The 22,179-nt window shown below is 62.1% G+C and overlaps 3 protein-coding genes across 7 annotated transcripts; 1 reads left to right on the forward strand and 2 right to left on the reverse strand.

Moving 5' to 3' along the window:
* Positions 1 to 5,229: 5,229 nt before the first annotated feature.
* LCN12 (lipocalin 12) lies at positions 5,230 to 10,355 on the reverse strand. Of its 5 annotated transcripts, XM_033238473.1 has the most exons (9): positions 10,196 to 10,288; positions 8,256 to 8,417; positions 7,924 to 8,045; positions 7,335 to 7,471; positions 6,848 to 6,927; positions 6,663 to 6,779; positions 6,372 to 6,473; positions 5,911 to 6,012; positions 5,238 to 5,364 (listed from the first exon to the last, which is right to left on the reverse strand). In XM_033238473.1, the coding sequence occupies exons 3-8, from the start codon at positions 8,035 to 8,037 to the stop codon at positions 5,912 to 5,914; spliced, it is 651 nt and encodes a 216-aa protein (XP_033094364.1). In that variant the 5' UTR covers positions 8,038 to 8,045; positions 8,256 to 8,417; positions 10,196 to 10,288; the 3' UTR covers positions 5,238 to 5,364; position 5,911. The 5 variants fall into 5 exon arrangements, with proteins under 5 accessions (XP_033094363.1, XP_033094361.1, XP_033094365.1 ...); XM_033238472.1 differs by having other exon boundaries at positions 5,230 to 6,148; positions 6,183 to 6,473; positions 10,196 to 10,353; XM_033238474.1 differs by lacking the exon at positions 5,911 to 6,012 and having other exon boundaries at positions 5,233 to 5,364.
* Positions 10,356 to 13,858: 3,503 nt separating this feature from the next.
* C8G (complement C8 gamma chain) lies at positions 13,859 to 15,776 on the reverse strand. The gene is made up of 7 exons (XM_033238476.1): positions 15,457 to 15,776; positions 15,055 to 15,191; positions 14,826 to 14,896; positions 14,633 to 14,740; positions 14,268 to 14,369; positions 14,145 to 14,183; positions 13,859 to 14,066 (listed from the first exon to the last, which is right to left on the reverse strand). Exons 1-7 carry the CDS (start codon positions 15,592 to 15,594, stop codon positions 14,053 to 14,055), a joined length of 609 nt encoding a protein of 202 aa, XP_033094367.1. The 5' UTR covers positions 15,595 to 15,776; the 3' UTR covers positions 13,859 to 14,052.
* A 387-nt stretch (positions 15,777 to 16,163) lies between these two features.
* On the forward strand, positions 16,164 to 20,524 carry FBXW5 (F-box and WD repeat domain containing 5). The gene is made up of 9 exons (XM_033238475.1): positions 16,164 to 16,344; positions 16,831 to 17,046; positions 17,425 to 17,582; positions 17,982 to 18,156; positions 18,236 to 18,384; positions 18,473 to 18,893; positions 19,266 to 19,413; positions 19,487 to 19,699; positions 19,779 to 20,524. Exons 2-9 carry the CDS (start codon positions 16,854 to 16,856, stop codon positions 20,020 to 20,022), a joined length of 1,701 nt encoding a protein of 566 aa, XP_033094366.1. The 5' UTR covers positions 16,164 to 16,344; positions 16,831 to 16,853; the 3' UTR covers positions 20,023 to 20,524.
* The last annotated feature ends 1,655 nt before the right edge of the window (positions 20,525 to 22,179 follow it).

Below are 22,179 nucleotides of genomic sequence, written 5' to 3' on the forward strand. Positions count from 1 at the left end.
CGTGAGCAAAACCTGATCCCAGCGTGGAACATTCCAGACCCCCTCCACCTCCTGCCAGCTGCAGGCAGCGCTGTGATCCCCAACACGGAACATTCCAACATTCCACCCCCGCAGCTGCCGGCAGCATCCTCACCCCTGGTCACAGAACATTCTACCCCACCCCACAGCGTCCCCACCCCGGACGCAGCAGCCGCAGACCTGATTTCTGTCACGTGAGAGGAGCTTGGCCTGTTCTAGAACTTTGTAAATGGAATCACATAGTGTGTGGCCTTTGTGTCTGTTTTCTGAGGCAGACCCAGCCCTGCACCCAGGTCAGGCCACTCTTGAGGTCAGGGCACAGCTGTGTCCGCCTCCCCACCATGCGCCACAGCCCTCAGATGAAGGTCTGCACAGGAGCGGGCCCGGGACCCAAAAAGACAGCGCAGCGCTAAGGGGACCCTGTGCTTCCCGCTCCGCCCAGGGGCTCTGTAGCGTGACCCCAGGAAAGCAGCATGGGCCCAGGTGCTGGGCGGCTCTGGCAGGTCTTCCACCACCTTTGCCTCACTTTTCTGGTCTGGGGCGCTGGGGTGGGTACCCAGGAGCCCCCTGGTCGCCCCAGGTCTGAACAGTGTGAAGAGGAGCTGGGCCCGGTTCCCCTCCGGGGCCTGTTCCCCAGCCTGGCCCAGACCCGAAACTTCCATCCCCACCTGCCCAGCCCCTCCTGGGCCGCCTCTCGGTGTCTGAGTGGGCATGGGTGGAGCGCTTGTCCTGTGGGGCAGCCCAGGGAAGGTGTCCCGTGGGTAGAGTGCCCCGAGGGGACATGAGCTCTGGGAAGGGGTATCACGGGGTGAGGACCAGAGGGGACCCTCCCCACCATGAGCTGTGCGGGAGCTGCTTCCCACCAGAGCCCACCATACCCAGCCCGAGTCCTGGGTGGCCTGTCTGTGGTCACCGTCACCATCACAGGCTCCTGTGGTCACCATCGCAGGCACAGGCTCTGTGTGGCTGTGGCGGGCCCTGGACAAGGCTGAGAGGGACCACAGTGGGCCTTCGGGGAAAGGCCCCCTCTGTCACCGCAGGGCCTGATCTGGGAGGTGGTGGTGACCACTGGAGGGACGGAAGCCAGCCCTGGGTCCAGCCCCTTCACCCACCAGAACTTACCTGCTCCCAACCCCACTGACCCTGTTCTGTGGGAGGGGCAGGCACAGGCTGTTCCCAGGCCCAGCAGGCCCAGATGGTGACCTGGGAGCGGCTCCACTCAGGCCAGGATAAAGAGATTCAATCTGGCCACCCACAGGGGCCTGGGCTGCTGTGCTTGGGACATAGGGGTAGGGGCCAGCAGGACACCCCACTCCACAGGGTCAGCCTGACTTGACTCCAGCAAGCAGACAGGTGGGCAGGCAGACTCCCTCTCTGGTCTGTGTCCAGCCCCAGGCCTCTGGGCTCACATGCTGGCAGACATTTCTGGATCACCTGCCTGGCCTCAGCTCCACGCCACCTGCTCCCAGCCCCGTCCCCTCATGCAGACATGGGGAAAGGGCTTTCAGCCGGGAAGTGCTGGTGCCCCTGCGGGACTTGAGGGGAGGAGGTTCACACAGGAGCTACCCCCAGGGCCAGAGAGAGTTGTGTCACCCCAGGAACGATGGGATGAGGGGGGTTGTGGTAGCTGGAGTCCAAGACAGAGGGAGGGCTGTGTGGAGGGGCCCCCTGACCACTGATGGGGGGACACAGCCTCCATCCAGGATTGAGGACTTCTGGGAGAGAGATCATCCTGCAACCCAGGTGGGAGCCAAGTGGCCAATGGGATGGCACAGCCACTCCGGCCAGGGCCAGTGAAGCAGAAGGGGGTGGCTGGGGCCCTGGATCCAGCCAGGCCTGAAGTCCGCCCTCCCCATTGAAGCTGGGAAGGAACACAGGCCTAGGCAGCATCTCCTGTCTCCCCAGCCAGGAGTTAATGTGGAGGGAAGGGGAGTGTGTTGGGCTTTGCAGAGACACCACCAGGGAGGAGGAGGGTACCGTTGAGGAGTCTTATTCTCTGCTTGTGCCTTTGTCCAGGGAGCTGGCCACCACCGGAGGGTGTAGCTGGGTGCCAGGAAGGCGGTGGCTCCCACCTACATATGGTGGTCATGATCTTGCAGCCGGGGTTATGTTCCCTGCCTTGGGGGAGGGAAGCTGGCAGGGGCAGGGTGACCCTGCCAAGTGACCAGCCAGCCTTCCTGAACCTCACAGTTTCCCCATCTGTGCAGAGGGACTGAAAAGGATTCCCACCGGCAAAGCCTGTGCCAGGTCAAGAGGGAGAAGGTGGCCTCCAGAGTCTCTCTTAGGTTGTCAGGGGCAGGGCAGGGCTCTCTTCCCAAGCTGAGCCTCTCTAGGACACTCCTCTCCTTTGGCCTGGGTCCTGTGCCTGGACCCCACAGAGGAGCCATCCCCTACTGCAGCCAGGCATCGGGTGAGGGCATGGCCCAGGCCCTGGGCTGGTGAAGGCCCAGGTCCTGGTCCTGCAGAGTGAGTCTCACCCATGGGGACACCATGGCCCAGCAGGAGGAGGGATGAGGAGAAGGAGTAAGAGAGCAGAGAGTGAGGCCATTGCTCTGGGGGACCTTGTGTCTGACCCCCACTCCAGGGTGGAGGGACCCTTCCTTGACATATTCAGGAAGGAACACCCAACAAGCCTTTTCTGCCAAAAGACAGCCACCTTCACTCTCAACCTTCCCTGGGTTAAATCTAATACATGCCAGGCCGTGGTCCAGAATTTCTGACACCCAGGCTTGTGTCCTCATGACCACACAGTATAGAATGTCTCCCAATCCAGACACAGCCAAACTTGCTGCTTTTAACCTCAGCCTCCTCATCCAGGGCACAAGAAAAAAAGAGCAAAAAAGCATCATCCATCCAACTATCCATCCATCCACCCCTCCATCCATTTATCCACTAATCTACCCATCCATCCACCCACTTACCCATCATGCAACCATCCATCCACCCACCCACCCAATATCCAACCATCCATCCATCCATCCACCCATCATCCAACCATCCATCCACCCACCTACCCATCCATCCAACCATACATCCATCCATCCACCCATCATCCAACCAGTCATCTACCCACCTACCCATCATCTAACCATCCATCCAGCAACCCACCCATTATCCAACCATCCATCCATCCATCTACCCATCTATCCACCTATCCATCACCCAACCATCGACCCACCTACCCATCCATCCACCCATCATCCACCATCCATCCACCCACCCCTCCATCCATCCATTTATCCACTAATCTACCCATCCATCCACCCACCCATCATCCAACCATCCACCCACCTACCCATCATCTAAACATCCATCCATCCACCTACCTTCCCAACCTTTCTTTTTTTTTTTTTTTTTTTTTTTTTTTTTTTTTTTTTTTGAGGCGGAGTCTCGCTCTGTTGCCCGGACTGGAGTGCAGTGGCCGGATCTCAGCTCACTGCAAGCTCCGCCTCCCGGGTTTACGCCATTCTCCTGCCTCAGCCTCCCGAGTAGCTGGGACTACAGGCGCCCGCCATCTCGCCGGCTAGTTTTTTTTTTTTGTGTTTTTAGTAGAGACGGGGTTTCACCGTGTTAGCCAGGATGGTCTCGATATCCTGACCTCGTGATCCGCCCGTCTCGGCCTCCCAAAGTGCTGGGATTACAGGCTTGAGCCACCGCGCCCGGCCCCAACCTTTCAACCATCCATCCACCCACCCACCCAATATCCAACCATCCATCCATCCATCCATCTGCCCACCATCCAACTATCCATCCATCCATCTACCCATCATCCAACCATCCATCATCCAAACATCCACCCATCCATCCATCCACCCACCCCTCCATCCATCCATTTATCCACTAATCTACCCATCCATCCATCCATCCACCCATCATCCAGCCATCCATCCACCCAATATCCAACCATCTATCCATCCATCTACCCATCTATCCACCCATCCATCATCCAACCATCCACCCATCCGTCCATTCACATACCCATCCACCCATCCTTCCATTTATCTATTTATTTGCTCATCTATCCATCCATCCACCCATCATCCAACCATCCATCCATCCATCACTCAGCAGCTTTCTCTGTGTCAGGCGCCATATTGAAATGTGGGATAGAGTGATGGACAAAGCAGGCCTGTGCCTGCCCTTGTGAGGGTTGTGTGTTGGGGAGTCAGACATAAAGAAAAGGTTGAATTGTGGCTGCAGTAAGCACCACAGCTGGTGTCGTTTGAGTTGATTATGGGGGTCCATCTTGTTGGGGTCATCAGGGCAGGGAGGGAGTCCAGTCTGTCTGCTATCTCTGTCCATCCTCAAATTCCAGAATCTGCTTGGATCCTATACAGCTTGCCCAGCAGGCGGCACGCATGACGGTAGAAGGATTCTAAGCAAGGCCATGCTCCTGGGCAGCGGGTGCTCCTGGTGGGTGAAGGTTAGGCTGCAAGTTGAGGGTCTCTGGATGCTCTTTGCTCTCTAGCAAGGCCAGAGACCACTAGGGTCCATGGCTGCCCTGGGCAGTGTCCTGCTCTCCCTGCCCGGAGGACAGTGGGGGCCGAGATGGACACAGACATCAGAGGGCTGAGAAGTGGGTTGCTCTGGCTGGCCAGTGGGGGTGGGCGTCTGAATGTAGCCATCTTGTAGGGGTGTACAGTCAGGGTTGGGGGGCTCAGGCTGGGAGTGGGCGTCTGGGTTGAGGCCTCAAACCCTTTGTGTCTCTGTGCCCAGCAGGCTCCAGCCTGAGGCTGCTTGTCGTTGCATCCCCTCTCCCAGGCCTGGGGCGTCTGCACCAGGGCCTCCTCCTGTTCTGGGGCCCTGGTAGCTCCAGGCCAGCCTCCCTGACAGAGTGGCTGCTGCCTGGGACAGCTCGGGGTCTGAGCGTTCCCGGGGCAAGCCCCAGCCCGGCTGCATCTGGCACGGCAGCCCCGAGTGCTGACCAGGGTGGAGGTGGAGAAGCGCCTACGAACTCCCATAGCTGAGGGCCCAAGGGGCAGGGATGCAGGGGCCTTGGCCTGGAAACGACCTTGTACAACCTGCAACCATGGGCAAAGACTCATGCATGAACACACGTGTGCACGCCCTCACTGACACACTCACACACACTGGTCAGAGAGAGCCAGCTGGGGGGCTGTAGTGTGCCCAGAGGAGCTGTTGCAGCCCTACAGGGTCAGCGGTCTCCTTGCTCCTGTCTCCTTGCCCACCCCAAGGTCACAGTGGTCACACTCTGGGACTCTGGACATGGTGCATTTATTCAGGTTTGAGAGTGGAGGAGGGCAGAGCTCGCGCAGCTGTGAGGCAGGTCCGGGCCGGGCAGGAGCTACTTCATCCTTCAACAGACGCTGGCCTGGGGTGACCAGCCTGGTGGGGGAGATGGAGTCGGGACAGAGGACAAAGGGGGAGCAGGGGACAGAGCCCAGGAGGAAGCAAGGGAGGGCACAAAGGAGGGGCAAGTAGCTTCGGGTGAGGAGCAGGAGGGAGAAAGGGGACCAGCATCGGGTCTAGGGGAAGGAGGTGGTGAGGGAGGCTGAGAAGGGCAGAAGATGTGACCCACAGCGGCTGCCCTGCCAACAGTCCCAGGTCCTCAGGAAGCCCCTCACCTGGCCCTATCTGTCCCCATGCCCAGACTCACTGCAGACCCAGGAGGCCTGGCATAGCGAGTGTGCAGGTGCATACAGGTGTGTGCAGACCAGCACGTGTGTCTGTGCATGGGTAGGCAGCATGTGTGCAAGTGTGAGTGGCATGTGCGTAAGTAGGTGTTCACACGTGGGGGCATGCGCCAGTGTGTACATGTTTGCTCATGTGTGAGTATGTGTGCCTGTGGTTATGCACATGTAAAGGACCAGAGGCAGGAATCAGAAGGGCATGGTGGGCATCCCTCCAGGAAGAGGAGGGCCTCAGGCTGACCTCACCCTCCCACAAGAAGAGTCAGGCTTGGGGGCTGGGGCTCTCTGAGTGGCCAGGCTGGGGCTGCCACCCAGGGCAGGCTGCTGAGGTCCAGGGCACCTCCTGGGATGAGTCCAAGCTCCTTGTGAGCAGGGATAGGTGATGGGAGGAGGTGGCCCAGGACAGGGGATCTGGGGTGAGAGGAGGTGGCCCGGGACAGGGGACCCGGGGCATGAAGAGGTGGCCCGGGACAGGGGACCTGGGACATGAAGAGGTGGCCCAGGACAGGGGACCCGGGGCGGGAGGAGGTGGCTCAGAGCCTGGGTTGAGGGCAGGGACCCAGGAGCCTTGAGATCCCTGAATGCAGGCTGGGACTGAGCTCCCTGGGCAGACATTGAGTCCAACCCCTCTAGGGTCAACCAAACTCACTCCTGCGGGCCCCGTGCCTAATGCCCAGCATGCCCGCAGGTGAGCCACATTACCGGTCACATCTGGGAAGACAATGTTGTCATCCGAGAGGCCCTGAGCTCTGCTCAGGCAGATAAACTGGTCCAGTGTCCCGGGAGGCAGCAACCAGCTCCTGCCTACAGCCCAGGGAGCCCAGCGTGGGTCTGGGCACTTGGCAGGGGGTTGGGGGCTGGGTAGGTGGGAGATTGAACTATCTGTGCCCCCAAGTCACTCCAGGCGGGGTGGGGAGGCAGGGTCTGACCCGAAGCCCAGAAGGAGGTGCCTCCAGGCCCACACATGGGCCTAGGGCGGGATGGGGGGCTCACCCAGCAGGCTGATCCTGAGGACAGCCAGGTTGCTCGTGTGTCTCCGGGACAGCATCAGGGCAAACTGGGTGTAGTCGGTGTCCACCACCTGGGTCTCCTCTCTGTCTGCCCCAGGCTCTGAGGGAGCACAGACGTCACGTCCCTGTGGGCCAGCGCCCCGTCCCTCCTTCCTATGACCGGCTTACCCACACCGTGGTCCACCGTGAACTGCCCGGGCTGGGCTGCCGGTATCAGCACATAAGACCACGTGTCACAGTGCTGGCCTCTGTGGGAGGGGACCGGTGGAGGCGGAAGACTCCAGAAGCTGGCAGTTCCATGCCAAGGCGGGCCCCTCAGGAGACATCAGCCGCTCATTCAGAGGGACCCATGGCGGGAGTGGCCAAGCCTCATGAGTGGAGATGGTGTCCAACTATATTGCTCAGGCTGGTCTCAAACTCCTGAGTTAAGTGATCCTTCTGCCTCTGCCTCCCGAAGTGCTGGGATTACAGGTGTGAGCCAGTGCACCCAGTGCCCATGCTTTTTTGTATACTTCCCAGCTGGGTTTGGTCATTAGCAGCCAGTCATGAAGCTGCCCATGCTGGGACAGGGCCCATGGCGCACCTGAGCCACTGGTGACTGGGACCCAGGCCCAGAATCCTCCTCACCTGCTTGGAACATCAGGGAGCCACTCACCGAGTCATGGCATTCCACACCTCAAAGCGGCCATTGTCACTTAGCTCGAAAGTTGCGGTGAAAGGGTTCAGTAGCGCCCTGTGCTCCGGCCTGAAGCTGTTGCCCGCCAGGCCCAGGACAAACCATTCCCCCTGGAACTGCAGGGGCGGCGTTGGGCAGGGGCAGTGGGAGGCAGGGGTGGTGGTGGGCAGGGTCAGGAGCCCCCTCCTGCCCTCTCTGGCAGCTTCTGGACCCCTCACAGAGCAATGCTCCCAGCTGGGCCGGCGCCAGGGACACTGGCAAGAACCGGAGCCTACCCTGGGTCTGGCCGGGACATGGTGACCCTGGCCAGTGGCTGTGCGGCCTTCCTAAGCCTCAGTTTCCCCTCAAGCACAGAGGGAGCAATGGGCGGGGGTGACGGTAGGGAATTGGTGCCAGGAAGGTCTGCGCTGGGCCCTCCTCTGCTGGAGGTCGGGGGCCCGCCCAGGCCCTCCTGGAAGCAGGGCTGGTCCTGACTCTCTGGGCAGCATCCCCAGGCCTGCTCAGCCACCAGTCTCTCCCTGCACTCAGACCCAGCCAGCTGCTTCTCCTTCCCTCAAAACCCCTGTACCTGGTTTCCTTGGAAGCTCTGCACTGGGGGCGGGAGCGGCGGGGGGCTTGGAGTCTGGCCCTGCAGGACTTTCAGCAAGGAAAGCCACAGCCACAAGCCACATGGCAGCCTCATCCTGGCAGCTGTTGGGCCGATGGGCACAGCGAGAAGGAAGTGGCCATGGGCAGGTGACCCAGAGACCCCCCTCTTCATGCACGTACCCAGCAGGTGCCCCTCCCAAGGGGGGTGTGCCCCTCTGCCTCCCTCCTCAGGACTGGCAGGAGAGGTGGTGCCCAGGGCAGGCTTGGGGTGGGCTGTGTGGGGCGGGCTCTCCTCAGGTACCACCCACCCACCTACGGTCTCTTGGGTTCCAGCCAGGTGGGGTAGGAGGGGCCCCCAGGTCCACCTTCCACCTCATCTTCTCATTCCTGAGGCCCTGCACCCCTTCAGCCCCCTTCTGAGTGCTCCACGCTGGGGGTTCAGAGGCCCCACGCAGCCTTCCCCAGCCTTCCACCCTGTCACAGAATGTTTCATCTCAGGCAGAGAGCATGACCTGCCGCAGCCATAAGGGACAGGGCCCAGCTGTGGCCAAACCTGGGCATTCCCCCTGCAGGGCCTGGGCCTGCCAGCCGCCCCCCTGCCCCATCCCGCCTGGCTCTGCACATGCCTGAACCACAGCGTGGGCTGTGGCCCTGGAGCAAGAACAGGACCAGGGAGGGGCCCTGTGGCCATGAGGTCAGGGTGGAGGTGCCCCGAGCAGGCAAGTAGGGAGGCTGGGGCCTGCAGAACACCCAGGCACCCTGATGAGGATGGCTGGGGGCATTTCAAAGGCAGTCTCTGCCCAGAGGGAGGGGCAGGGCTGGGAAGCCCCACTAACAGGAGTGGGCACCCCATGCTGGCCGTGCCTGAAAGAAAGGGTTGGTAGGCCAGGCGCAGAGGCTCATGCCTATAATCCCAGCATTTTGGGAGGCTAAGGCGGGAGGATTGCTGGAGCCCAGGAGTTTGATATCACCCTGCACAACACAGTGAGACTCTATCTCTACAAAAAAATTTAAAAATTAGCGCGGGGTGGTGGTGCACACCTGTGCTCCCAGCTACTTGAGAGGCTGAGGTGGGAGGATTGCTTGAGCCCAGGAGTTTGAGCCTGCAGTGAGCTATGATGTGCCACCGGACTCCAGCCTGGGCAACAGAGTGAGATCTCATCTCTAAAAATATAAACATAAAATGTAAAAAGAGGGCTGGCAGGGAGGGCATTGACAGGTTTGGGGCTTCTAGCTGCCCTGGCACTCCTTGGACGACGGGGCTAGGGAGTGGAGTCCCCTTCCTGACCTCTCCTCCCATCCACACAGGTAGCTGAAGCCTCTGGGTGCTGGGCTCCATGTTACGGGGTCACCAAGGGTGAGCCAAGGGCCTCCCACTCATGGTGTGCCTGGTCTGTGAGCCCCTGCCCAGGCCACCTCCTACCCCCAGGTCCCTGTCCTGGCCGCCCCCTCCCACCCCAGATTCCCTGTCCCGGCCGCCCCCTCCCACCCCAGATTCCCTGTCCCGGCCGCCCCCTCCCACTCCAGATTCCCTGTCCTGGCCACCTCTTCCCCTCACCCAGCCCTGCTTACAAGGGACTTGGGCTCATCCCAGGAGGTGTCCTGGGCCTTGACAGCCTGCCCTGGGTGGCAGCCCTAGCCTGGCCACTCAAAGAACCCAGCCCCCAGGACTTCAGGACTCCAGGGCTGGGCTCCGTCCCAGGCCTCACTGCCCACATAGAAGGGCAGCTTGCTGTGCCTTGTCTTACCAGCACAATGCTAGTGTTTCAGGAGGCTGGCCCAGGAAAAGAAAAGTTGGAAATAATCTGTTCATTCCCCTGAGTTCCCCAGAGGAGCCTTCGACTCTCCACCATCCCCCTGGCCCAAGCCAGCCTAGGAGCAGCTGTCAGCCACCCCAGGGTCCTGCTCTCAGCTCAGCAGGCACCCCTCCCGGAGCCGTCTTATCGCAGGGCACTGGGGAGATCTGGGATCACAGTCCCCACCACTGACCCCGCCCATGCAGGGCCCTGCGGGAGGAAAACTGGGCCTTCCTGGCCAGCCAGAGCCCCACGGAGACTGAGCAGCTGAGGTCGGGTGGGCCCAGTCCTCGACACAGAGGGGCGTCCCTGGGCTCCAAGCAGCGCCTCAGGCCCCATGCCCCCTCTCCCAGACCCACTCCTGCCACCCTGGAGGTCTGTGTGTGCCTCCAGGTAGTCACTGGCTGCTGCCGTTAACCTCGGTGCCCCCCACGTCCCCAGCAGGAGCCTCCAGACCAGGACAATGGGTTCGGGGCGCCTCCCCCCGCCACCGCGGGGCAGTCACAGGTGCTGCTCCTCCCGTCTAACGTGATTAGTGGAGGGCGGGCACGTGACCTCCGCCGCCCAATCAGGGTCCTGCAGGTGCCTTTGCCTGGCTGGGCCGGCGGCGCAGGAACGGGCCCTGCCGGACGCTGGCCTTCGGGAACCTGCCGGGCGCCCGGGGGAGTCCTGGCTCTGCCCTCGGCCTTCCACACCGCCTGGGGTGGGAGGGCCGGGCGCGGCGGCACACGCCAGTGAGCCCAGCGCTTTGGGAGGCCGAGGCGGGAGGCGGTGCCCGGGAGCTTGCGTGCCACGGGGAGGAGCAGTCGCACCTGCTGCAGGGCGTCCTTGAGAGGCGGGAGGGAAACCGCTGCTTCCACTCAGCACCCTAGACCCCCAGCCCACCGTGGGGACCAGTCCCTGGGGCCTCTCCCACCGAGCCCTCCCATCAGGTCCTCTCTTCTCTCTGCTTCCCTCCCCGGCACCCCCCCCAACCCATCGCCTTCATCTCTGCCTCCCCCTACAGCAACAAGGACAGACGTCCCCTCCACTGCGCGTTCCTCCGTTCCCGGAAAACTCCCGGCCTATCCTCTGCCCACCATCCCCTCTGTCTTCCCACTCCCCAGGCAAAGACCTTTTCCCAGACATGGTCCTGGGCGCTGGGAGGCCCCTTGGGGGTGGGGGTGCGGAGGCAGGGATGGTTGGCGCGTGGTAGGGAAGGGAAGAGGGTGCCTCGTCCCCACATGGAGGAGTCCTGGCCACCTGCCCCTCTGAGCACCTGCATGGGCAGGGAGGACGGGCATGGTACCCGACTGTCGGCCCTGCCTGTGGGACCAGGGGCGCCCGGGGCCCCACACAGCACTTTCACGTCCAGGCAAGGGCTGGGGGGGGGGGGGACACCCAGGACAGTCCTGGACTACTGACCCCACGGGTCTTGGGCAAGACTGCTAACAATTAAATGTTAGTTTCTACAGATTAAAAAGCTTTTTTTAAAAATAGAGATGAGGTCTCACTATGTTGCCCAGTCAGATCTTGAACTCCTGGCCTCAAGCAATCCTCCTGCCTCAGCCTCTCAAAGTGCTGAGATTAAAGATGTGAGCCACTGTGCCCAGCCAGTTTGCATAGTTTTTTTTTTGGCCAGGTGCAGTGGCTCATGCCTATAATCCCAGCACTTTGGGAGGCCAAGGCGGGTGGATCACGAGGTCAGGAGATCGAGACCATCCTGGCTAACACGGTGAAACCCTGTCTCTATTAAAAGTACAAAATATTAGCTGGGCATGGTGGCAGGCACCTGTAGTCCCAGCTACTCGGTAGGCTGAGGCAGCAGAATGGCGTGAACCTGGGAGGCAGAGCTTGCAGTGAGCCGAGATCACACCACTGCACTCCAGCCTGGGCGACAGAGCAAGACTCTGTCTAAAAAAAAAAAAAAAGAAAAGGTGTGAGCCACTGTGCCCAGCCAGTTTGCATAGTTTTTTTGTTTGTTTGTTTTTGTTTTTTGGTTTTTTTTTTGCTTGTTTGTTGTTGTTTAAATAAATTGAAACAGTCTTGCTGTGTCACCCAGGCTGGAGTGCAATGGTGTGATCTCGGCTCACTGCAACCTCTGTCTCCTGGATTCAAGTGATTCTTCTGCCTGAGCCTCCTGAGTAGCTGGGATTACAGGCCCCCAACACCACAACTGGCTACTTTTTTTGTATTTTCAGTAGAGATGGGATTTCACCATGTTGGCCAGGCTGGTTTCAAACTCCTGACCTCAAGTGATCTGCCCGCCTCAGCCTCCCAAAGTGCTAGAATTACAGGCGTGAGCCACCGCGCCCAGCCCTTTCCATGTTATTATTATTATTATTATTTAGTTAGTTAGTTGTTTGAAGACAGAGTCTTGCTGTCACCCAGGCTGGAGGCAGTGGCATGATCCCGGGTCACCACAACCTCTGCCTCCCAGGTTCAAGCAATTCTCCTGCTTCAGCCTCCGGAGTAGCTGGGATTACAGGTGCCTGCCACCATGACCAGCTAATTTTTGTATTTTTAGTAGAGATGAGGTTTCACCATGTTGGCCAGGCTGGTCTTGAACTCCTGGCCTCAAGTGATCCACCCGCCTCAGCCTCCCAAAGGGAGGGATTATAGGCATGAGCTGCCCAGCCAAATTATGCAAACTATTTTAAAGAACAATGATTTTCACAGAGCTATCGTGATTTTGATTTTATGTAGTGTTTGAAATTCAACTAGAGCTCATTAAACACTTCTGTGAAAATGAAATGCCTTGTAATCCTTGCGCTCTACATCCGCTGGTCCCAGGACACACAGCCAAGTGGCCACGCCCTTCACTCAGTGCGGGAACCCACCCAGCCCTGCAGTCAGAGACGTGAAGGGTCACGCTGGGCCACTCTGCCACCAACCACAGCACCGAGGTCATCGGGTAGCTCTCTGGCGCCACCCCTTGGACATTCAGCCCTCCCTGAAGCTCGTGACCACGGCCAGCTACCCAACTCCTCCTGCCCCCCAGATGAGACCCTCACTTTCTGTTTGGGGGATGTGGGGCCAGGCATGGAGGAGGCTCTCCTGGGGCTCAGGCCTAGAGTCTTCCCAGCATTGCCAGCTCTGAACCCTGAGCCCTTCTGCTGCACCCTGCTCTCTATCTCGTGGGTCTCTTGGACATGGGGCTGGAGTAGGGGTAGGCAATGCAAGGGTATGACCTCCTGGGCCCTTCTCCTTCCCAGGTCCCAGCAGTCAGGGCCCCTGCCTCCCCTTCTCACCACCTGACTTGCCTGCCCTCCTAGGGTCAAGCAGCTGAGTAAACGGGTGGGCACGGCAGGGTGAGCCCCGCCTGTGGGATGGGGACCCCATTGGAGCAGCTGCTGGCTCATCTTTGCCCCCACCCAGGCCATGTGCATTGGGACCAACTCCAAGGTGCCTTCTCCTCCTACCCCTGCCCACTGTGGCCGATTGGTGGCTGATCCCTGGACTTTGAGTTCCTAGGGGGAGGGACCAGCCCACCTGGTGGCCCCAGGGCCTGGCACACAGTGGGCCTTCAAAAATGTTTATCAAACAAATGCCAGGGGCCGCAGGCAGGGCCTGAGAGGAACAGCTCAGCAGCCAGGTCCAGGCGCAGTGTGGCCAAGCCTTGCCTGGTTCTTGACTCTCTGGCCCTAGCCCAGGGGCTGCCCTGAGGGCAGAGTTTGCTCACCTCCACATTCTGCTCTGCTTCCTGGTTTCAGGGGGGACGTGGGAGTGGATGAGGTGTGAGAGAGTGCAGTGGCTGTGGGTGGACAGCACCAACTGCTGTCACTGACACGGGCCAGCTGGTGCCAGCTCGGCTCGGAAGAGGCCAAAATGGGCAGTGATGGGAGACAGCTGGCCTCCCACGGGGGCGGAGAAGCAGCTCGGGGGCTGCAGGACAATGGCCCAGGCAAAAGCAGCCTTGGAGTGAGGCTGGACACCCCCAGATCCCAGCAGGGCACAAGGTGGGCGTGTGCCAGAGAGGATCTCGCCTCCCCAAATCCCAAGAGCCTCTGAAATCGGCCCAGTGCCCACTGTGTGGGCGCCAGCCAACAGGGAGCCCCAGGCTTTTAAAGAGGTGGGGCGGGGGCGGAGAGGGCCTTGGTGGTACTGGCGCTGGTCCAGAGCGGACAGAAAAGAGTCAGGGAGGGGTCTGAAACATTTAATAAGGTACCTCTCCACCCACTGTCCTCTGCCGCAGCCGGCAGAATATCCCCCGCCCCAGGTGGCAGGGCCCTGATCTGAGGCTGGGGGCTCACAGAGGATGGGCAGCAGGCACCCCACCGGCGGGGTCATCTCTCAGGGCACTGACTTCTCAGCACTGGAGCTGCACGCCAGTCTCACCTCCTCACTTCTGCAGCAGAGACGAGACTCAGCAGGTGGCAATGGCCCCCCTCACCGCGCCGCCATGCTTGCCCTGCTGTGCACTCACCGTCCAGGACGTGGAACTGGTCTGCAGCCTCGCAGAAGCCTGGGGACCCAAGGCAGGGGTCAGGCTGGACATCAGCCCAGAGAGTAGGGGTGGCTGAGCCGGGGACCTGCTGGGGACACTCACCATACTTGGGGAAGTAGAAGATCTGGTCCTCAGTCAGGTGGGTCTCCCGGACCCGTTGCTCAAACCCACTCAGGACCGAGTCGCTCACAGGGAGTGAGCGGGCTGCGGGGCAGACAGGGCTCCTGGGGTCCCGGCACCAGGCGGTGTGGAATGGGGTCTGTGTGTCCCCTGCCCCCTCGGGGCCCTCCCCCTGCCCCCACACCAGGCCTGTCACTGCTCCTCCCTGGGCCCCTGCTTAGCAGGAGGGTCAGGATGGGAGGGAGGAAGGGTGTGTCCCCCTGGGCTCAACCAGCCCCCCCGGGATGGCCCAGTGAGTGTGCAGAGCTTGAGCACCTGACTGGTCACAGAGGCCGGCCCCCACATACCATAGAGCTTCACTGACAGCTGCCCCGCCCGCTCCAGGTACAGGACAGCGAAACTCTGGTAGTCGGTCTCAGCGACAACCACATGCACAGCCCCTCGGGCGCCTCGGGCTGGGGCAGAGCCACGGCAGCCACGTCAGAGAGCCACGGCAGCTGCGTCACCACCCACCCACATGCCCTGCGGTCCCTGCCTCACCTTGAAGCAGGAAGCGGCCGAGGACCCCTGTGTCTCCATAGAGCTGGCGAACCTGCCAGCAGATCCCATCCCTGGGGGGGCGGGGAGGAGGCACCACAGGCTGGGGGACCCCAACCAGGAACCCTAGTCCAGGCCACAGTCGGGGTGGGGTCAGGGGCCAGGGCAGGGCTGAAGTCCGGGGGCTGAGAGGAGGGTTGGGGTTAGGGTGCAGGGCTGCTCTGGGACTCACAGCTTTCGGAAGGTGCTGACAGCCATGGCTTTGCCCTGGGGAGCCACGTGCAGTGTGGTGGCCTCGGCCCGGTGGCCCTGCTCCTGCAGGAAACGGCAGGCAGAGCCCACAGCCACAAGGAGCCAGGTCCCTGCAAACTGGGGACAGGCCATGGGAGGACTCGAGGGCACTGTGAGGGGGCCCCTCACCTGCCTCCCTGTACCCCCAAAACAACTTCACCTGCCTCCCTCTACAGCCCCCATAACTTCACCTGCTTCCCTCTCCCCGCCAACAACTTCTACCTGCCTCCATCTATCCCCTACAACTTCACCCTCTCCCCCTGCCACACACAACTTCTACCTAACTCACTCTACCGCCCCCCACAACTTCACATTCCTCCCTCTACCCCCCAACAACTTCTACCTGCTGAGAATCAAAATTGGCCTTGGGCTGGATTGTGCTGATGGGTGATGGGGGCCGGGGTGGCCTCTGAGGCCTCTGGCCCAGCGAGCCAGCTGCCAGAAGCAGAGTCAAGAGGATCGCAGTCCCAGGGGGCAGCATGGTGGCGGCGGCAGGGTGGCAGGACTGTGGGAGGCCAAGGGTAGCACCACCAAGTCCCAGGACAGAGTCTACTGTGCAGTGACAGAGCCCGGCCCAGGAAGTCCATGTCCATCCCTTGCCTCCCTAACTCCAGCCCTGGGCCAGCCCCACATCCCACCCCCAGCTTTCTCGTGAGCCCAGCTTCGATCTGCACTTCCCGGCAGGACCCTGGCACCATGTCCTATGTACAAAGTCCGAGTTGACCTCTGGTTGTTTATCTATTTCTCCTGCACCCTTGATTTCCACTGACAGTCCTTAGCCCTTTGCACATTATCTTCCTTAAACCATCACCCAGTGGTCTTATCTCCATGACCAATGTCACGGGGTTCATGAAACCACTTGCTCAGGGCCCGGAAACAGGGAGCGCCGGAGGCGGGTCCCGAACCAGCGGTCTTTGAGTGTCGCCCGCAGCCCCGCCCACGACCGCCGCTCGCTGGCCACAAGGGGCGCTGTTCCCAACGCGCCCGAGTGCGCGCAGGCGCACGAAGAAAAGCCGGCCGGGCCGCCGAGGCCCGAGGCGCAGGCGCACGAGGGGCAGACGCGGGCTGCCCGCGCTCTCTGCCGTCCTCGGCCATCGATGCCTCGGGGCTCGTGGCGTCGGGCCTGGCGGGTTCCCCGGTGGGCGGGGGCGGCCGTCCGAGCGGCTGCGGTGGCGGAAGCGGGTCCAGGCCGCGCGGGGCGGGGGCGGCGCAGCGGGCGGAGGCGGCCGTGGTGAGTGCGCCTGCGGCCCTCGGGGGTCCCGCCTCGTCGGCCCCGCCCGCCCTGGGCCACTGCAGAAGCCCCGAGGCCGCCCGTGCGCGCGTCCCCGCCGGCCGCCCCGAGCCGGCCGGGCAGGGCTTCTCCAGGGCCGCAGGGCGGAGGCCACTGCCCGGCCGCCCCGAGCCTCCCCTCGGCGGAAGCCCGTCTCGGACGGCGCCCGGTGTCCCCGTGCCTCGCGAGCGGCGGTCCGGGCCCCGGCGGGCTGAGGGGCGCCCGCTGCCGGCCGCAGGAGGCCGGGGGATGGCGCGGCGGAGCGGAGACGGCCCGGCCCGCCCGGAGCTGCCGGGTCCTTGGTTGGACGGCGGTGCCCGGGCGTCCCCTGCAGACACCCAGCCCCGTGGAACTCCCGGCGGGACGGTTGGGGCGGGAGGAACCGGGCGCCCGCTCTCGGCCTCCCTTCTCGGGCCTGGGCTGAGGGCAGCCGTTGGTGGGTTTCAGGGCCGCCTGGGCAGAATGTCACGATGGACGAGGGCGGCACGCCCCTGCTCCCCGACAGCCTCGTCTACCAGATCTTCCTGAGCCTGGGCCCGGCCGACGTGCTGGCCGCGGGGCTGGTGTGCCGCCAATGGCAGGCCGTGTCGCGGGACGAGTTCCTGTGGAGGGAGCAGTTCTACCGCTACTACCAGGTGGCCCGCGATGTGCCCCGACACCCAGGTCAGTGGCTTGCGGGGCCGCTACCCACGTTCTGCAGCCAGGGCCCCGGGCTCCTGCGTTTGGGGGGTCAGCCTGGCTGGGGGCCTGCCCTACGGCCCCGAGTGTCCATCCTCACACCCTCACCCTGATCGAGGTCTGTCGGACACTGCCCAGGCACCCCTCAGAGCATGGGGGCCAGAGGGTTCATTGGGTCACTTGGGGGGTGGGGGATACAAGGGTCTCTGTGAGCTGCAGGGTTGGATCCTCCAGCCAAGGCCTATGCCATGGATAGTGGGTTCCAGGGGCACCACAGGGCCTGCCAGGACTGCTGGGGCCACACTCTGGCCTTGACTGCGAGGAGGAAGGCCTGGGCCCAGGACTGACAGTGCCCACCCGCAGCGGCCACGTCCTGGTACGAGGAGTTCCAGCGGCTGTATGACACGGTGCCCTGCGTGGAGGTGCAGACGCTGCGGGAACACACGGACCAGGTCCTGCACCTCAGCTTCTCCCATTCGGGGTACCAGTTCGCGTCCTGCTCCAAGGACTGCACTGTGAAGGTGAGGATGGCCCAGGTGTCCTGCACATCCCATCCAGCTGCCCCGAAGCACGTAGGTCCCAGGACCCAGGCGTTCCAACCAGGTGGGAAGGGAGAGTCAGGCCAGAGGTGACACAGCAGCCTCTCTGCATCCAGTGGAGGGACCACAGAGGATCAGGAGCGGTACAGGGCGGCCCTGAGTACTGAGGAGAGGGTCCCACACAAAGCCGCCTGCTCCAGGGGCAGGCTCCTGCCTTCTATACAGATGCCTCCAGAGTGGATGACAGTGGCTTCAAGGGGTCCCTGCCCCCTGGTGGCCTCTGAGCAGGGCTGGCAGAGCTGGGGCCTCATGGCGCTGTGGTAGCAGGCCCCTGCCCCACAACCTGGCCAGGCGATCACCATGGCCACCCCCGCCGTGCAGATCTGGAGCAACGACCTGACCATCTCGCTGCTGCACAGCGCGGACATGCGGCCCTACAACTGGAGCTACACCCAGTTCTCCCAGTTCAACAAGGATGACTCGCTGCTGCTGGCCTCGGGGGTGTTCCTGGGGCCGCACAACTCCTCGTCCGGCGAGATTGCTGTCATCAGCCTAGGTGAGATGGGCGCGGAGTGGGCCCCACCCCCGCCCCCGTCCCCACACCAACAGCCTGTCCAGCCCTGGCCTCCCCACAGACTCTTTCGCGCTGCTGTCCCGCGTGCGGAACAAGCCCTACGACGTGTTTGGCTGTTGGCTTACCGAGACCAGCCTCATCTCGGGGAACCTGCACCGCATCGGAGACATCACCTCCTGCTCTGTGCTGTGGCTCAACAACGCCTTCCAGGTGCGGGTGGGGCGGGACAGGGATGGGCGGGGGCACGGTTGCCATCCCCAGGGCCTGGCGCCCACCTGGTGTGTGCCCCCGCCTTCAGGACGTGGAGTCAGAGAACGTTAATGTGGTGAAGCGGCTGTTCAAGATCCAGAACCTCAACGCCAGCACCATCCGCACGGTGATGGTGGCCGACTGCAGCCGCTTCGACACCCCTGACCTCCTGCTGGAAGCCGGCGACCCGGCCACGTCCCCCTGCCGCATCTTTGACCTGGGCGTCGACAACGAGGAGGAGGTGGCTGGCCCGGCCCCCGTCCATGCCAAGGAGGGCTTGCGGCACTTTCTGGACCGTGTGCTGGAGGGGCGGGCGCAGCCACAGCCGTCGGAGCGTGTGCTAGAGACCAAGGTGGCTGAGCTACTGGCCCAGGGCCACACCAAGCCCCCTGAGCGCAGTGCCACAGGCGCCAGGAGCAAGTACCTCATCTTCACCACTGGCTGCCTCACCTACTCCCCACACCAGATCGGTACACCCCTGTCGCCATGCTGTCCGTCTCGGTCCTCGGTCCTAGGGCAGCTTGGGGGAGGCCGGGCAGGGGTTCTGGGGGGCAGACGGCAAGCAAGTCCGCAGGCAAAGCTGGGATCAGTGATTCACCCCGAGGTCACAAGCCCAGACCTGGCCTTGTCTGGGGCCTGCGGGATGAGCGGTGAAAACAGGCAGGCCTGCTGGCCAGCGAGCAGCTAAGGGGCCTGGTTCAGGTCTGGGGCCCCCGGAGCAGGCAGTGCCCGCAGACCTCTGCCGTGCCCACAGCCCCAGAGACACCGTTGGGGTAGGGGGCTGCCCTGGAGTGACGTCATGGGGCACTGGGCAGGGACCCTCACCGCAGCCCTCTCTGCAGGCATCAAGCAGATCCTGCCACACCAGATGACAACGGCGGGGCCCGTGCTGGGCGAGGGTCGAGGCTCTGACGCATTCTTCGATGCGCTGGACCACGTCATAGACGTGCACGGGCACATCATTGGCATGGGCCTGTCGCCCGACAACAGGTGGGCCTCTTGCCAGTGTCCCAGGCGGGGTGCCCGCAGGCGGCCCATACCTAGCACAGTGCCCCTCGCCCAGGTACCTGTATGTGAACAGCCGCGCCTGGCCCAGTGGTGCGGTGGTGGCCGACCCCATGCAGCCGCCACCCATCGCGGAGGAGATTGACCTGCTGGTGTTCGACCTCAAGACCATGCGGGAGGTGAGGCGGGCTCTGCGTGCGCACCGCGCCTACACGCCCAACGACGAGTGCTTTTTCATCTTCCTGGACGTCAGCAGGGACTTCGTGGCCAGGTGCAGGGCGCAGCGTGGTGCAGGGCGGGCGTGGGCAGCAGCAGGCGGGCAACCAGCTCATCCAGGCGCTGTTCTGCAGCGGGGCTGAGGACCGGCATGGCTACATCTGGGACCGCCACTACAACATCTGCCTGGCCAAGCTGCGGCACGAGGATGTGGTCAACTCAGTGGCCTTCAGTCCCCAGGAGCAGGAGCTGCTGCTCACGGCCAGCGACGATGCCACCATCAAAGCCTGGCGCTCCCCACGCACCGTGCGCATCTTCCAGGCACCTCGTCCGCGGCCTCGCGCCTTCTTCTCCTGGCTTGCCAGCCAGAGGCGCTGAGGGGTGCTGGGTGCACTGGAGCTGCTGGGACCCCTCAACGCCACCCAGGCTCTGTGGTTCTTTCCCGAGCGGGAGAGGTGGAGACGCTTGTAGCAGTTACGCCTTAGGAAGGGGACAGCCAGGCCCCGCCACGCTCTCACATGCAAACCTGCTCACGCAGCTGTGATGCTTGGCACAGGGTGGCCAGTGAGGATGGAACCCAAGGTCCCCTTGGCTTCCTGGCCAGCTTGGGGTGCACAGGATACTGGGGGTGCCGCTCCTCGCTCATCCCCAGGCTAGGGGTTCACCTGCCCCAGCTGGCCTCAGCCTGGGGTACCCTCGGCTGGTCCTGCGGGGCCCTGGACAGTGGTCCAGTGGTGGCAGGGGCTGCTGGCTCTGGCAGCCTGGCTGTGGTTGTGCGCCCGGGGCTTGGGAGCGGCCGGTCACACTGCTGTGGGCCTGAGTGTGCTGCATGTCCACGCACCACCCATTCAGGGCCCTGAATAAACAGTTGGCAACAGCACGTTGTCGTCCAGTCTCTGTCTACAGGGAGGGAGACCGTGGGCACCGCTGGCACAGTGGAGTGGATCTCGTCACTGCTGACGGGTGACGTCACCACTGGCATAGTGGCCCCACTGGAGTGGTTGTTGCAGTCACTGCTGACAGGTGACGTGTGTCTGAGGTCATGTGCTGGTGCCAGACTTTGTAACTCGGCCCTGTCCCCCCTCTGTGACTTCCAGGGAGATGTCTGGCACATCTGCCGGGGCTGGCAGCATGCAGGGTCTGCTGTCTGATTCCAGGGTCAGTAGGCCGCGTCGCTCCCAGTGCCAGGGCGGCCTCCACAGTCAGTCCCGTCCTTGAGGGAGTGCCTCGGCTACTGGGGGCAGGGAGGGTGTTGGGCAGAGGTCTCAGAGTTCATGCCGGGGAGGAAGGGCCCAGAAGTGGCAGCAGAGGTGCAGCTCCAGCTGGACGTTGCAGGCATTGTCAGAGCTGCACCGGCAGCTCAGGGGGCCCAGGGTGATCGTGGTGACAAGACGGCAGGAGGACAGCCTGGCATTCAGGTCGGTTGCCCATTATAGGAAGCGCACGGAGCTTGTGGCTCCACACATGGCAGCAGGCAACCCTGTACAGAGAAAGGACGCAGAGGAGACTAGAGAGTATCGAGGTGATGGTTCCCCGGAACCACATGGGCTGCAGGGGTTGGTAGAGACGCTGGGGCCTGAGCCTGAGCACCGACAGGGTCAGGGACAGCACCACCAACACAGGCTGCGCCCCCAGAGGGATGGGGCCTCTGTCCCCCTAACTCCTGGTCGCCAGCTGGGAAGCCCTGGGGACCTCTGCAGTTCATAATAAAACCCCCAACGTGGGCGAGAACAAGGAAAGGAAGGAAGATGCACCAAAGATCCCCCAACAAGATGAGCTGCGCTGACTGACCCCCTCAGAAAAGAGCCGACAGATTCTGCAAACGCGAACTCCACGGGCAGGCTCCAAAGAATTGAGCCATTTCCCGAAAAGGATTTAGCTATGTTCACATTCAAGGAGACTGACAAAAACACCTGTATGCACCATACAACAAAAGCGAGCACAGAAATCAAGAGGATGTGGACATTTCAAAATAAAAAGGGAGCCAATTAGACACTGGAAAATGACACGGTGAGTGACTGCACCAAAAACTTGATATGTGAGGCCGGGCGCAGTGGCTCACGCCTGTAATCCCAGCACTTTGGGAGGCCGAGGCGGGTGGATCACGAGGTCAGTAGATCAAGACCATCCTGGCTAACACAGTGAAACCCCGTCTCTATTAAAAACTTTTTAAAAATTAGCCAGGCGCGGTGGCGGGCGCCTGTAGTCCCAGCTACTCAGGAGGCTGAGGCAGGAGAATGGCTTGAACCTGGGAGGTGGAACTTGCAGTGAGCCAAGATGGCACCACTGCACTCCAGCCTGGGGGACAGAGAGAGACTCCGTCTCAAAAAAAATAAATAAATAAAAATAAAAGGCTTGATACGTGGAAAGCACTGGACCAGACAGACTTGTGAGGACCAGGCAGCGGAAGATGGCACAGAGGAGATGAAAGAAACAGCCCTGGGAGGGGAATGGAGCGGCATGCATGCCCCCACCCCATCTACAGGGTGGGGGCGGAGACCCAGTGTTTAAAGAGAAAGTGACTGAATTACCAAA

Source organism: Trachypithecus francoisi, unplaced genomic scaffold (assembly GCF_009764315.1).
Source record: "Trachypithecus francoisi isolate TF-2019V2 unplaced genomic scaffold, Tfra_2.0 Lachesis_group16, whole genome shotgun sequence".
NCBI lineage: Eukaryota > Metazoa > Chordata > Mammalia > Primates > Cercopithecidae > Trachypithecus > Trachypithecus francoisi.